We start from the raw sequence: 13,434 nt of genomic DNA, 5'->3' as shown, positions 1-13,434 counted from the left end.
CAGTTTCCCATGAAGCTGGAGGTCAGCGGCGCAGTCATCTGATAGACAGTTTTTCTCAAACCACGTCTGTGAAGAGTCAAACACAGCAGACACAGATGTCAGCTTTACACTCAAAACACACTAGACTAGATGGTGCTGTTGGGCAACACTTCACTTCTTGGAAACTCCGTTCGACAATTCATCTCTAAAAACAAGACTTTCACTTTTAAACATTTTCTGTATCCATCACTGGAGAATTTGTTGGACAGATCATCTTTTTTGTAGTATTTGAATATTGTTTCTAACAGAATAAAATTACTCTATTATGCTCACATTTTAATATAAATAGCTTAATTTAATTTAATAACTTGCCTAATTACCCTAATCTGCCTAGTTAACCTAATTAACCTAGTTAAGCCTTTGAATGTCACTTTAAGCTGTATAGAAGTGTCTTGAAGAATATCTAGTCAAATATTATTTACTGTCATCATGGCAAAGATAAATCAGTTATTAGAGATGAGTTATTAAAACTATTATGTTTAGAAATGTGTTGAAGAAAATCTTCTTTTGGTTAAACAGAAATTGGGGAAAAAAATAAACAGTGGGGCTAATAATTCTGACTTCAACTGTGTGTGTGTGTGTGTGTGTATATACATATAATTATTATTTTTTTATTATTTATTTATAGTTTTTTTGCATAGTGATAAATCAATGACAATTTTACCAGCAAATTCATATTTTTGTATTATAATTTACCCTTTAAATATGTTCTGTATAAATAGTATTGTTCCTAAAAAAAACTTTTGGTCATTTAAAAAGCCTTTAAAACTTGTGTAAAGAAATCGTTTAGTACAATTCATATTTTAGCATTGTGACAATGTTTTAATGACAATTTTATTTGTCAATTCCCACTACTAAATTGTAAAAATAATCATAATATTTTTTACAGTTTTAAATATAAATTTCAGCAGCGTTTCTTGTAAAGCATTTAAATTGAAATAATAAAAGAAATCAGAAATCATCAGTTACAATTTGTACAATAAAACATCTATTTCAGTAAATCTAGTGAAATCTACTAAATCAATATCTAGTATCATTAAAGTTTTTTTAAAAGAAAATTAAGTTTATCTAAAATTAATCAATCAATAATAATAATAATTCAATAATTCTGGCAACACGGTGGCGCAGTGGGTAGCGATGTCGCCTCACAGCAAGAAGGTCGCTGGTTCATTCATTTTCTTTCCTTTATCAATCAGGAGTTGCCACAGCGGAATAAACCGCCAACTTATCCAGCATATGTTTTACGCAGCGGATGCCCTTCCAGCCTCAACCCAACACTGGGAAACCCTTACACTCTTGCATTCACACACATACACTATGGCCAAATTAGCTTATTCAATTCTCCCATAGCACATGTGTTTGGACTGTGGGGGAAACCGGAGCACCCGGAAGAAACCCACACCAACACGGGGAAACATGCAAACTCCACACAGAAACGCCAACTGACCCAGTCGGGGCTCGAACCAGCGACCTTCTTACTGTGAGGCGATTATGCTACCCACTGAGTACAATTGTTGAAATAAAACCATAACAAACTGAAATTCAAATTTAATTGAAGCACTTTTAAGGACCGGCATTTGTTGTTGAGTAATTTCCAGGCCTAGAATCCACATGTCGGAAATTCCAACACAATCTCATGGCAATTCGTAACTTTTTTTTTAGTGACTAATTCGTACGAATTCGTACGATCTAATTCGTACAATTTAGTACGATTTGCTCATCCTCCAATGACGGTTGGGTTTAGGGGCGGGGTTAGGTGCCACGCCTCCTTTTTAAAAATTGCACCATTTCGTACAACTGAACTCGTACGAATTCGTACGAATTAGCCACTAAACTGTCAAAACGTAAAATACTTACGTTTTCTCGTGAGATCAGGCTGGAAATTCAAGTATTTTAACTACATTCAATAAGCTTGGGAACCCTGAAGACAAATAAGCATATTTTGTGTAGCTAATAACCCTGTTTAACAATAACAAGTTGACATTTCACTGCATTTTTTAGCACATATATCACTGTATTTCTATATTTGATGTTTTAACAAACAAGTTAGCAGTAATAATGCTTCAGAAGTTTATGTTGGCAGATTTCTGACATCACCACCATTGTTTTAGCGCTCCAGACAGTCTTTCTGATGGTGGACAGAGTTATTAACAGCTCCAGATTCCATCATAATGGATTCCTGACGTGCTGAAAGATGCCAGCGTTGTGTCTCCAGCTAACAGTAGAGCGGGTTATGAAGCATGCTGCTGGCAAATAAATTCATCAATCTTCAACATTCCTCTAGCAAAGAGTCAACAGCCATTATTGAGCACTAACTAAAACCACATTTATGACTACAGAAGGTCATCTGTGGCATTCAGAGCCGCTGGATAATGCCAATCACAAATGAGAACAAGGGGATTTATAGAGTTCTGTACTTTACATTCATTTACTTTAGAAAATCATTGTATAATATAAATGTTAAAACAGGAAATATATATTTAAAACTATTTTTAAAACTACACACAAAAATGTAGTTCTTTATTACGAAATACTATTGATCTGAAAACTATACTATGATGTACCATACAAATATTGTGGTACTATACTATAATACTGTATGAAGAAATATTAATAGATATATATATATAAATAAATAAATGAAAAAAAAAAAATAAAAATAATATATATATATATATATATATATATATATATATATATATATATATATATATATATATATATATATATATATATATATATATATATATATATATAAACACATACAAAATTAATATAAATAAATGAATGGATGAATAAAAAAACTTATAAAAAATATAAAAAAAAAAACCTTATACCACATAAATATAAATAAATAAATAAATGAATGAACAAAAATACAAAAACATAAAAACACAAATAAAATAAAATAAATAAATAATTAATTAAAATTACAAAAATGTATAAAAATTTACAAAATAAATATAAATAAATAAATAAACTAAAATACAAAAATATATTAAAAATATACAAAACAAATATAAATAAATAAATGAAAAAAATATATATATAAACACAATAAAATTAATATAAATAAATAAATAAAAAATAAATATAAATAAATAAATAAACAAAAATACAAAATATATTAAAAATATACAAAACAAATATAAATAAATAAATGAAAAATATATATATAAAACACAAAAAAATTAATATAAATAAATAAATAAAAAATAAATAAATAGATAAATAAAAGAACAAAAATACTAAAATATTAAAACACCTACAAAATACATATAAATAAATATAAATAAATAAATAAATGAATGAACAAAAATACAAAAACATAAAAACACAAATAAAATAAATAAATAAATAAATGATTAAAATTACAAAAATGTATAAAAATTTACAAAATAAATATAAATAAATAAACAAAAATACAAAAATATATTAAAAATATACAAAGCAAATATAAATAAATAAATGAAAAAATATATATAAAACACAAAAAAATAAATATAAATAAATAAATAAAAAATAAATAAATAGACAAATAAAAGAACAAAAATACAAAAATATTAAAACACCTACAAATAAATATTAATAAATATAAATAAATAAATACAAGAACAATATAAAACACATACAAAATAAATGAATAAAAATAAATAAATTAATAAATTACCTTTAATATCAGTACACTGATAGTAATACATAAAATAAATAATAATAACATTAAATCAAAATAATAATCTGAGTAAAATATGTACAGTACATATTCTATCTATACACAACATACTGTTTAAAATACATTATCCTTATTTAATATTTAAATATAAAACAGTTATAAAATATATAATTTAATATTATTATAAATTTAATTATTTATTTTATTGTTACATTTAATAGATTATTATATGCAGTGAAGTTGATTCAAACCTCATTTTTCGCTGCGATCTTCTCTCCTTTTTTCCAGCGTAATATAGGAGTCAGAGCGGGAAGATCTCGGTCCTGATGTTCATCCACGATATGTTTTCCTAAACTATAGGCTGCCTCAAACACGATGGCGGCAAAAACATCCTTCACTTCTTTCTGTTAAAGACACACACAAAAAGAAAAGTATGACATAAGAACAATTAAAAACTTTGCAGCCTAAAAGCTGAAATGTTTCAATGCCATTTTGAGTTGATATAAAATCACAGCTTTTATAAATATTTTTAATTTGTTTATATTTTTTATTGACGTTTCATGAAATTATATATTGTATAAGAAACTATACAATTGAAGTCAGAATTATTAGCCCCCTGTTTAATTATTTCCTCAATTTCTGTTTAACGGAGAGAAGATTTTTTTCAGCACATTTCTAATCATAATAGTTTTAATAACTCATCTCTAATAACTGATTTATTTTATCTTTGTCATGATGACAGTAAATAATATTTGACTAGATATATTTCAAGACACTTCTATACAGCTTAAAGTGACATTTAAAGGCTTAACTAGGCAGGTTAGAGTAATTAGGCAAGTTATTGTATAACGATGGTTTGTTCTGTAGACTATTGAAAAAATATATAGCTTAAGGGGGCTAATAATTTTGTTTTTATAAAAAATTTTAAACTGCTTTTATTTTAGCCAAAATAAAACAAATAAGACTTTCTCCATAACAAAAAATATTATAGGAAATACTGTAAAAAATTCCTTGCTTTGTTAAACATTATTTGGGAAATATTTAACAAAGACAAAAAAAAAAATTAAATGGGGGGCTAATAATTCTGACTTAATCTATATGTGTGTATATATATATACATATATATATATATATATATATATATATATATATATATATATATATATATATATATATATATATATATATATATATATATATATATATATATATATATATATATATATATATATATATATACATATACACACATATATATATAGACCAGGTTTTTGTAATATAATTTACAACACCAACGTAATTTACACAGACAATATATTACTGCAAACAAATAAAAATATCAATAAAAGTAACTTAAATAAAAATTCAACATCAAAAGCTGTAGGAGAAAACATCAGAAAAAAGAAAACATAAAAAATACTTTGCTAGTCAGTGGCTACCAGCTTCCAACATTCTTCAAAATATCTTATTTTGTGTTCAACATAAGAAAGAATCTAAAAAAGGTTTAAAGGTGCTGTATGTACATTTTTGACTCTTCTAAAGCATAAAAATACCATAATATGTTTGCAGATGTTTAAGAAACATACTAAGTGAACATTCTTGTTTATCTGAAAAACAATGCTGGAGTCAGATATTCTGCTTTGAAAATGTGTGTTACGTGCAGAAACGGTTGTCTTTGTTTTGATCCCTTTAACCTGCCCAATGCCAGTTTAGCCAATTATATTTCAGCAGCCCGGACTGCCTTAGTTGAAAACAGCGTATTTCATTCATTCAATCAGGAAGGTTCTCAAAGTTTGTGTCTGCAACTGAAAATGCAACCTCCGGTGGACAATAGCAGACTCCTAAATGAGACGTGGATTTAGAGTTCCACATGAGGTGGTTATTAATTAGCTAATAACATAAATATTATGAATGTAAACATTAGGCGAGCAGGTTACATTGTAACCCTGTGTCCTAACAACACGCTACTGCTGTTAAGAAACACAGAATAGTTAATAAGAACAAAAACTATTTTTTAATATGCAAAATATTCCTTATATCACGTCGTTGTTTTAATTTAAAACATGACTTAAATCAGCCTTTAGGCTCGATAGTCAGGCATACTCCTGTTTGTGTTATCAATCTGGCAACCTGCTCTTGTGTGTGATTGGAAGCAAGGGTGCAATACCTAGTTCAACCACTGGGTGTCAAACTTACAAACTGCACCTTTTAAACAAATAAAGGATAAATAAATGGTGCCAGAATGTTATTTGCGTGTGTGTGTGTGTGTGTGTGTGTGTGTGTGTGAACTATCCCTTTAACTGAGATACAGCTACCATGTCTCCTAAACAAAGTGATGCAGTGCTTTAAAATCATGCTATGGTTAATTTTGCATGTCCTTTAACAGCTGATACTAGTACTAAATAGACATTCTTCCTTCATGTAGAGTATAAACACATCACATCTGTTTCAAAATAAAAGAGTAGTCTGATAAAACTTCAGATGAATGGCCCACATGACAAGCAGCTCAGCCAATCGGTGGCCTTGTAACAGGCTTTGCACGAGCTAAAGCCTTATTTGTGGTGAAAAGCTTTAAACCCGAAGCTCTTCGCAAAGCTCTCGCTGGCTCACTCAAGTGAGTGCAGAGCCATTAAAGAGCCACCAAAAGCTATCAGATGAGCGTTTGGAAAAAAGCTGGCACTGCCCTGCGCTGAAACACTTCATCTCCCCTTATTTTGGCAATATGAGAGAGCATGGCGGATTGAGGAGTGTTTCCTTTGGCACACGATGTGGAAACAGTCGAACGAGAGACTGAAAGGGATCAAAGCTCATTAGAGACACTACAGAGGCGGAACATGGAGAAAGATATTAAAGGAGCCCTGCCCTTAATTTAAAAATAGGCTCATTTTCAGCTCCCTTAGAGTTAAACCGTTGAGTTTTATCATTATTTTTTCCATTTATTCAACTGATCTTGTCACTTTTGATCCCTATAATCCGCCCAATGCCAGTTCAGCCAATTATATTTTAGCAGCCCGAATTGCCTTGAAAACTAATCACTTTTAGCTTAGCTTAGCATAGATCATTGAATCAGATTAGACCATTAGCATTTAGTATCTTAGTTCACTTCTTGGAAACACCAATTTATATGACGCCAATTTATCTCTAAAAACAACATAAACATGTAGTGTATCTATCATTGAATAATTACTTGTACAGAAAATAAAAATGTACATTTTTGGGGGGAAATTTTTGAAAACAATATTTTCAACTTTTTTCGAACAGGTTTAGCTGTAAATGACTCTATTATGCTAGTATTTTAATATATAACAACATTATTTATAGAATCTATATAAGCAATATCACACGAATAGTAGTGTGGGAGATGTAAACTGAGTCTATTTTCTTTTAAATATCTCTGTGAAAACCTTTAATCGCCCTGGCTTTCATCTGCACCCAGGGCAGCAACGTTTCACTTTTTTTTTTTTTTTGCTTCCCTTGAGTTTTATCACATGGCTTCCGCTCATCTGTCCACCCATCCTCTTCCAGGTTTTAGCACATGGTGATGCAGTAGATTACAGTGCACATCCTGTGCTGTGTTCAGAAGACACTCGCTGATAGAGTTACTGCAGGAAACTGAGGTGTGGTGCTCAGTGCACAGGGTTTTACCTTCACTAGACATATTTTTACACTATTAAAAGGGCCTATGTGTGTGTTGTAGATGGCAGAATTATTATTACTAGTTAATAGATGTATGACTTTCTGCATGTTTGTTAAGTTAGGAATACGGTACATTCAGGAGTTTATCGCAGAATAAAGATTGACAGGTTTATCGGGCAGCCCGACGCAAAGCGGAGCATGTTGTAAAAGATTAAAGGGTTTATTCTGCGAAAAACAACCATCCTGGATGTACTTTATCCTGCTTATTACATGGCTACTTGCCACAAAACATAGAAATTAGATACAAAACTGAGTCGTTTTAGTTTATTATTCTTTGATTAAACATAGAGTTGACAGATACGAAAACAGCTGATGGAGTATACACTAACCTGCACATTATTTAGACACAAGATGGCACCAAGTAGTCTAAACCATAAAAAAGCTAACAGAAATGAAAACAGCTGATGGAGTATACACTAACCTGCACATTATTTAGACACAAGATGGCACCAAGTAGTCTAAACCATAAAAAAGCTAACAGAAATGAAAACAGCTGATGGAGTATACACTAACCTGCACATTATTTAGACACAAGATGGCACCAAGTAGTCTAAAACATAAAAAAGCTAACAGAAATGAAAACAGCTGATGGAGTATACACTAACCTGCACATTATTTAGACACAATATGGCACCAAGTAGTCTAAAACATAAAAAAGCTAACAGAAATGAAAACAGCTGATGGAGAGTATACACTAACCTGCACATTATTTAGACACAATATGGCACCAAGTAGTCTAAAACATAAAAAAGCTAACAGAAATGAAAACAGCCGATGGAGTATACACTAACCTGCACATTATTTAGACACAAGATGGCACCAAGTAGTCTAAAACATAAAAAGCTAACAGAAATGAAAACAGCTGATGGAGTATACACTAACCTGCACATTATTTAGACACAATATGGCACCAAGAAGTCATAAACATAAAAAAGCTAACAGAAATGAAAACAGCTGATGGAGTATACACTAACCTGCACATTATTTAGACACAATATGGCACCAAGAAGTCATAAACATAAAAAAGCTAACAGAAATGAAAACAGCTGATGGAGTATACACTAACATGTGCATTATTCAGTCACAAGATGGCGCCAAACATTTAAAAACAGTCAAAAACACAGCATGACAAACAAGCAGATACATATGAATGTGGATGTAAGTATATGGATGTGAATGTATTCACTGACGATCAAGGTAATCCGAAGCTCCCGGATGAGCCCATGTTATTCAGCGGTTGTTCTCTGTGAATAACATACCTTGTAATATCATGACTGAGCAATCAGAATCAAGTATTCCAGACTGTCGTGTAATAAGCTTCAACAACAGACACCAGCAATGCATCCCACTTTTTTTTTTTTCAGCTCAGAATTACCAACCAATTAATTGTCATTAATAAATTGTTGTTTTTCATGGTGTTTCATGGTGTTCTATTACAAAATAAAATAAACTAAAAATCAGATACACCCAAAAACAGAGATGCAAATTTCAACTCAACATCCTACTCCAATAATCTTAAATAGAAAGTTTGTTGTAGTGTTTGTATATAATATCTTCATTTATGTTCACCAGAATAAAGGAAGTAATGCTTTTCAATGACATGAGGGTGAGTAAACTATAAGATTAAATTTTGTCTCATTTAAGAGAGAACATTTTGGCTTTTGTGAAAGTTGTATTGATGTAAGCAATAATTATCATCACATTCTGTAGTTTGGCTACAAGAAAAACAATGGCCATCCAGAAAATAACTAGGTCACACTTTTTTTTGATGGTCCGTTTGTTGAATTTAAGTTACATTGCAACTAATTCTCATTAGATTATAGAGTAAACTGTTAGGTTGGGGTAGGAGTTAGGGTTAGTGTAAGTTGACATGTATGTGTAAAGTTTCTTATAGTCAGTTAAATGTCTGTTGGAGGAGCAGTATCAGTAGATATTAAGTAGACAGTCTACTAATGCTCAAATGGACCATCAAAATAAAGGGTTACCAATAAATAAATTATATATAAAAAATTTTTTTACTTAAAAAAAAAGTCAGACCAAAAAAAAAAAAATCACCCTAAGAAGTAATACGTATACGTAAAAAATACTTTTTTTTCTATTGAAAAGTTATTCATGCATTCATGGTCTTTAGTTTTGAAAATAATATTAAATATTTAAATATACCTGAAACAAAAATCAGAAAGGTTGTTCAGTGTTGTTATGGTATTATAAACTACAATTATTTTTCATTCATTCAAAAATCTGATGGGAAAAATGATAGATTTATTTAAAATTCAATACTTTATTTTATTTTAGCAACAAATAATAACTTGACTTCTAGTTGATCATTTGGAAAAGTGGCAGAAGTTTAATTTTTCCGATGAATCTTCTGTTGAACTGCATCCCAATCATCACAAATACTGCAGAAAACCTACTGGAACCTGCATGGATCCAAGATTCTCATAGAAATCAGTCAAGTGTGGTGAAGGAAAAATCATGGTTTGGGGTTACATTCAGTATGGGGGCGTGCGAGAGATCTGCAGAGTGGATGGATACATCAACAGCCTGAGGTATCACGACATTTGTGCTGCCCATTACATTACAAACCACAGGAGAGGGCCAATTCTTCAGCAGAATAGCACTCCTTCTTATACTTCAGCCTCCACATCAAAGTTCCTGAAAGCAATGAAGGTCAAGGTCCTGCAGGATTGGCCAGCCCAATCCCCAGACATGAACATTATTGAGCATGTCTGGGGTAAGATGAAGGAGGAGGCATTGAAGATGAATCCAAAGAATCTTGATGAACTCTGGGAGTCCTGCAAGAACGCTTTCTTTGCCATTTAAGATGACTTTATTAATCAGTGATTTGAGTCATTGCAGAGATGTATGGATGCAGTCCTCCACACTCATGATGGAGTCAGACACAATATTCATTCTGTTTCCACTGCAGCATGACTTTATATTCTATACTGGACATTATTTCTGTTCAGTGACAAGACTTTTGTCTCAGCACAATCAGACTTACTGTCATAATTGAATTATTCAAAATCAAGGCATGATCATATTATTTTGGTCAAATAAGCGAAATCTAGAGGCATTTGCCTTTCATATAAGCCACTTCTGATACAAAATAATCAACTAGAAGTCAAGTTATTATTTGCTGTTCATAAAACTTGGATAGGCGAAAAGTCTTTTGTCAGGTTGTGTAGAAACGTAATTGTTTAATTGTTCAACTTTAAATACAGTGTATAATAATATTTTTTTCAATAGAATTTTTTAAATGCTAAAACATAATTCAATAGTGTTATTTCAATAATTACACTAGTGTTATTTCAATAAAAAGTCAAGTTAAACTGGATAAATTACAAAAGAAATTCGAAAAATCAATAAAATAATTAAGAATTACTAAACAAAAACATAACAATAGAAGCTCATTCAAATAAACAATAATTACTATTACAGTAAATATCACAGATAGCTTTAATGACACGAAAAGCTATGAGAAGTGTATAAATCAAAGCATCTGATAATCAAAGCCTGTGAGATAAACTGTGGATTAAGCGTTTAGTGAAAGCTCCTCATTCATCAGCTGAGAGCCTCTCGTGTGCCAGTTGGCGTCCAGAGAGAGGCTTTTGTTACAGTGATACGCTTGAGTCGTAAAAACCAGCAATATAAAGCTCAGTGTTAAGACTGGTGTTTTCTCCTCTGTTGGGATTAAACTAGTGCCTTTCTGCCCGTGTGACCCGCCATAAAGAGCCTGAATGATCTCCTGTTCCCCAATAAAACAAGATTAAGGGTGGAACAACTCCATTTATGATCATCATACTAAAAATAAGCACCAGTCCAAATAAACAGTCCGACAGTGATATCTGAAGTTATTTTTGACCAGTGGAACTTATCTAAACTGACCACAAAGTCTGGTTAGGGATTTTTAAAAGGGTTTTTCAGGTTATTTGTTTACTAATAATGTTAATATACAGCTGGGAATATAAGCATTAAACATGTCACAGTTTTTCTTAGAAAACATATTTCTAAAGGTGCTGATGAATTGAAATTTTCCCTGGATCTTGATAACAATCAAAGAAATCCAAATATGCAAAGAAAACAAATCTAATTAGTTTACAAATTAAGTTATGCGTAATAAAATGAAATGAAGCAGGGAAAAAGAATTGAACACATGAAGAAATGGAGGTGTAGAAAGGCCTAGACAGCAGCTGAAATCTCTCAGTAGTTCTTCAGCAACCTTCTGCCCTTCGTCATTGTAAATTAATATTAGTTGCTTCAGTCCAACATCTACATTAGCAGGAGGATGAAGATGAACCCAGGGTGGACATTTCAGCAAGATAATTATCCAAAACACAGCCAAGGAAACTCTCAGATGCTTTCAGAGAAAGAAAATCAAGCTGTAGAATGGCCCAGCCAATCACCTGACTTCAATCCAATAGAAAATACAAATTAAAGCTCAGATTTGATAGACGAGACCCACAGAACCATCAAGATTTGTACACTCTGTTGAAGTCTGTGTAAAACTCACACCTGAGCAACGAATGTGACTTCATTTTACGTATGAGAGGCGTCACCTCACCTAAAAAGCCTTTAATATAAAATATTAAATACATTTCAGTAGTTCAGCACTTTCTCCTTGTGTCATTCCATCATCATTACCCAGAACTCATTCTTCAGATTATTTTGATGTTTGTATTGTTTGGGTTTTTACCAAAATCTGCTTCGATTCCATGTCAACAGCTCCTTTAGAATATTATTCCCAGGAAAAAAACATGACATGTTCAATACTTATTTCCCCCACTGTAATCAAATATACATTAACAAGTGAAGGTCAAACTTTAATTCCATTAAGATATAAGGTTTCAACAATACAATACAGCATCACTGTACAAAGTGATTTGTTGACTTTACTTAACAAAACGGGTAAACCTGTTGTTGTTTTTAAGGGAATTTACTTGTGTAATTACTTGTATAATTACACAAACTTAAGTTAAGTCAAAGGCGACGCAGTGGTGCATTAGGTAGTGATGTCACCTCACAGCAAGAAGGTCGCTGGTTCGAGCTTCGGCTGGGTCAGTTGGCATTTCTATGTGGAGTTTGCATGTTCTCCCTGCGTTCGCGTAGGATTCCTCCGGGTGCTCTGGTTTCCCCCACAGTCAAAAGACATGCAGTATAGGTGAATTGGGAAGGCTAAATTGTCCTTAGTGTATGAATGTGAATGAGTGTGTGTGGATGTTTCCCAGAGATGGGTTGCGGCTGGAAGGGCAATCCGCTGTGTAAAAACGTGCTGAATAGGTTGGCGGTTCATTCCGCTGTCGCGACCCTGGATTAATAAAGGGACTAAGCCAAAAAGAAAATGAATGAATGAATGAAGTTAAGTCAACTTAACAGTTACAAGTTACAACTCAGTTTTTTTAAGTTGATTAACTAATTGCTTTTTTACAGTGAGGGCAGCTGTGATTATTGATTATCTCTTCTTCATTTGATCTAATCACAATTATTTGCAGTGCCTGTTCAAAATGTAAGCATTTTACCAAATGGAAATCAAGGATTAAGGTGTCAAAAATGCTTTGTTTACTGTTATTTAATAGTGGAACTAAGTTAAACAAAAGTACATATTTTTTATTTTATTAGTCATAGTTAATCACAAAATAATATCCTATCTAACAATGTAAAAAGTGATTAGCTGATTTTTCTTTTTCATTCTTTTATAACCTGTTTTAACACATTTAAATATGTTTTTAATCATTTTTATTTTCTTATACTTGTCTTTTTTATTCTTGTTTATGTAAAGCACTTTGAATTGCCACTGTGTATGAAATGAGCTATATAAATAAACTTGCCTTGCCTAAAAAAAATCTGTAAACACCTTAAAATGACTAAGCAAATGAACTGAATAAACTTTATTAATTTCATTCATTTTTTTTTGGCTTAGTCCCTTTATTAATCAGGGGGAAACTCCACACAGAAATGCCAACTGACCCAGTCCAGGCTCGAACCAGCAACCTTCTTGCTGTGCGGCGACAGCGCTACCCACTGCG

General features: G+C 31.6%; 1 protein-coding gene across 1 annotated transcript in view; it reads right to left on the bottom strand.

Annotated features, from left to right (window-relative positions):
* itga9 (integrin, alpha 9) overlaps positions 1 to 13,434 on the bottom strand; it is a 234,721-nt gene that overhangs the window by 56,822 nt on the left and 164,465 nt on the right. The window contains exons 16-17 of the mRNA XM_056470391.1: positions 3,964 to 4,116; positions 1 to 66 (exon numbers count right to left, since the gene is read on the bottom strand). The exon at positions 1 to 66 is cut by the window's left edge and continues 11 nt beyond it. Coding sequence (XP_056326366.1) covers positions 1 to 66; positions 3,964 to 4,116 — 219 coding nt within the window. The remainder of the gene's footprint in view (positions 67 to 3,963; positions 4,117 to 13,434) is intronic.

This window comes from Danio aesculapii, chromosome 13 (genome assembly GCF_903798145.1).
Source record: "Danio aesculapii chromosome 13, fDanAes4.1, whole genome shotgun sequence".
NCBI classification, from domain to species: domain Eukaryota; kingdom Metazoa; phylum Chordata; class Actinopteri; order Cypriniformes; family Danionidae; genus Danio; species Danio aesculapii.
Note: the sequence above shows the minus strand (reverse complement) of the source record. Positions and strands in the feature narration are given on the sequence as shown.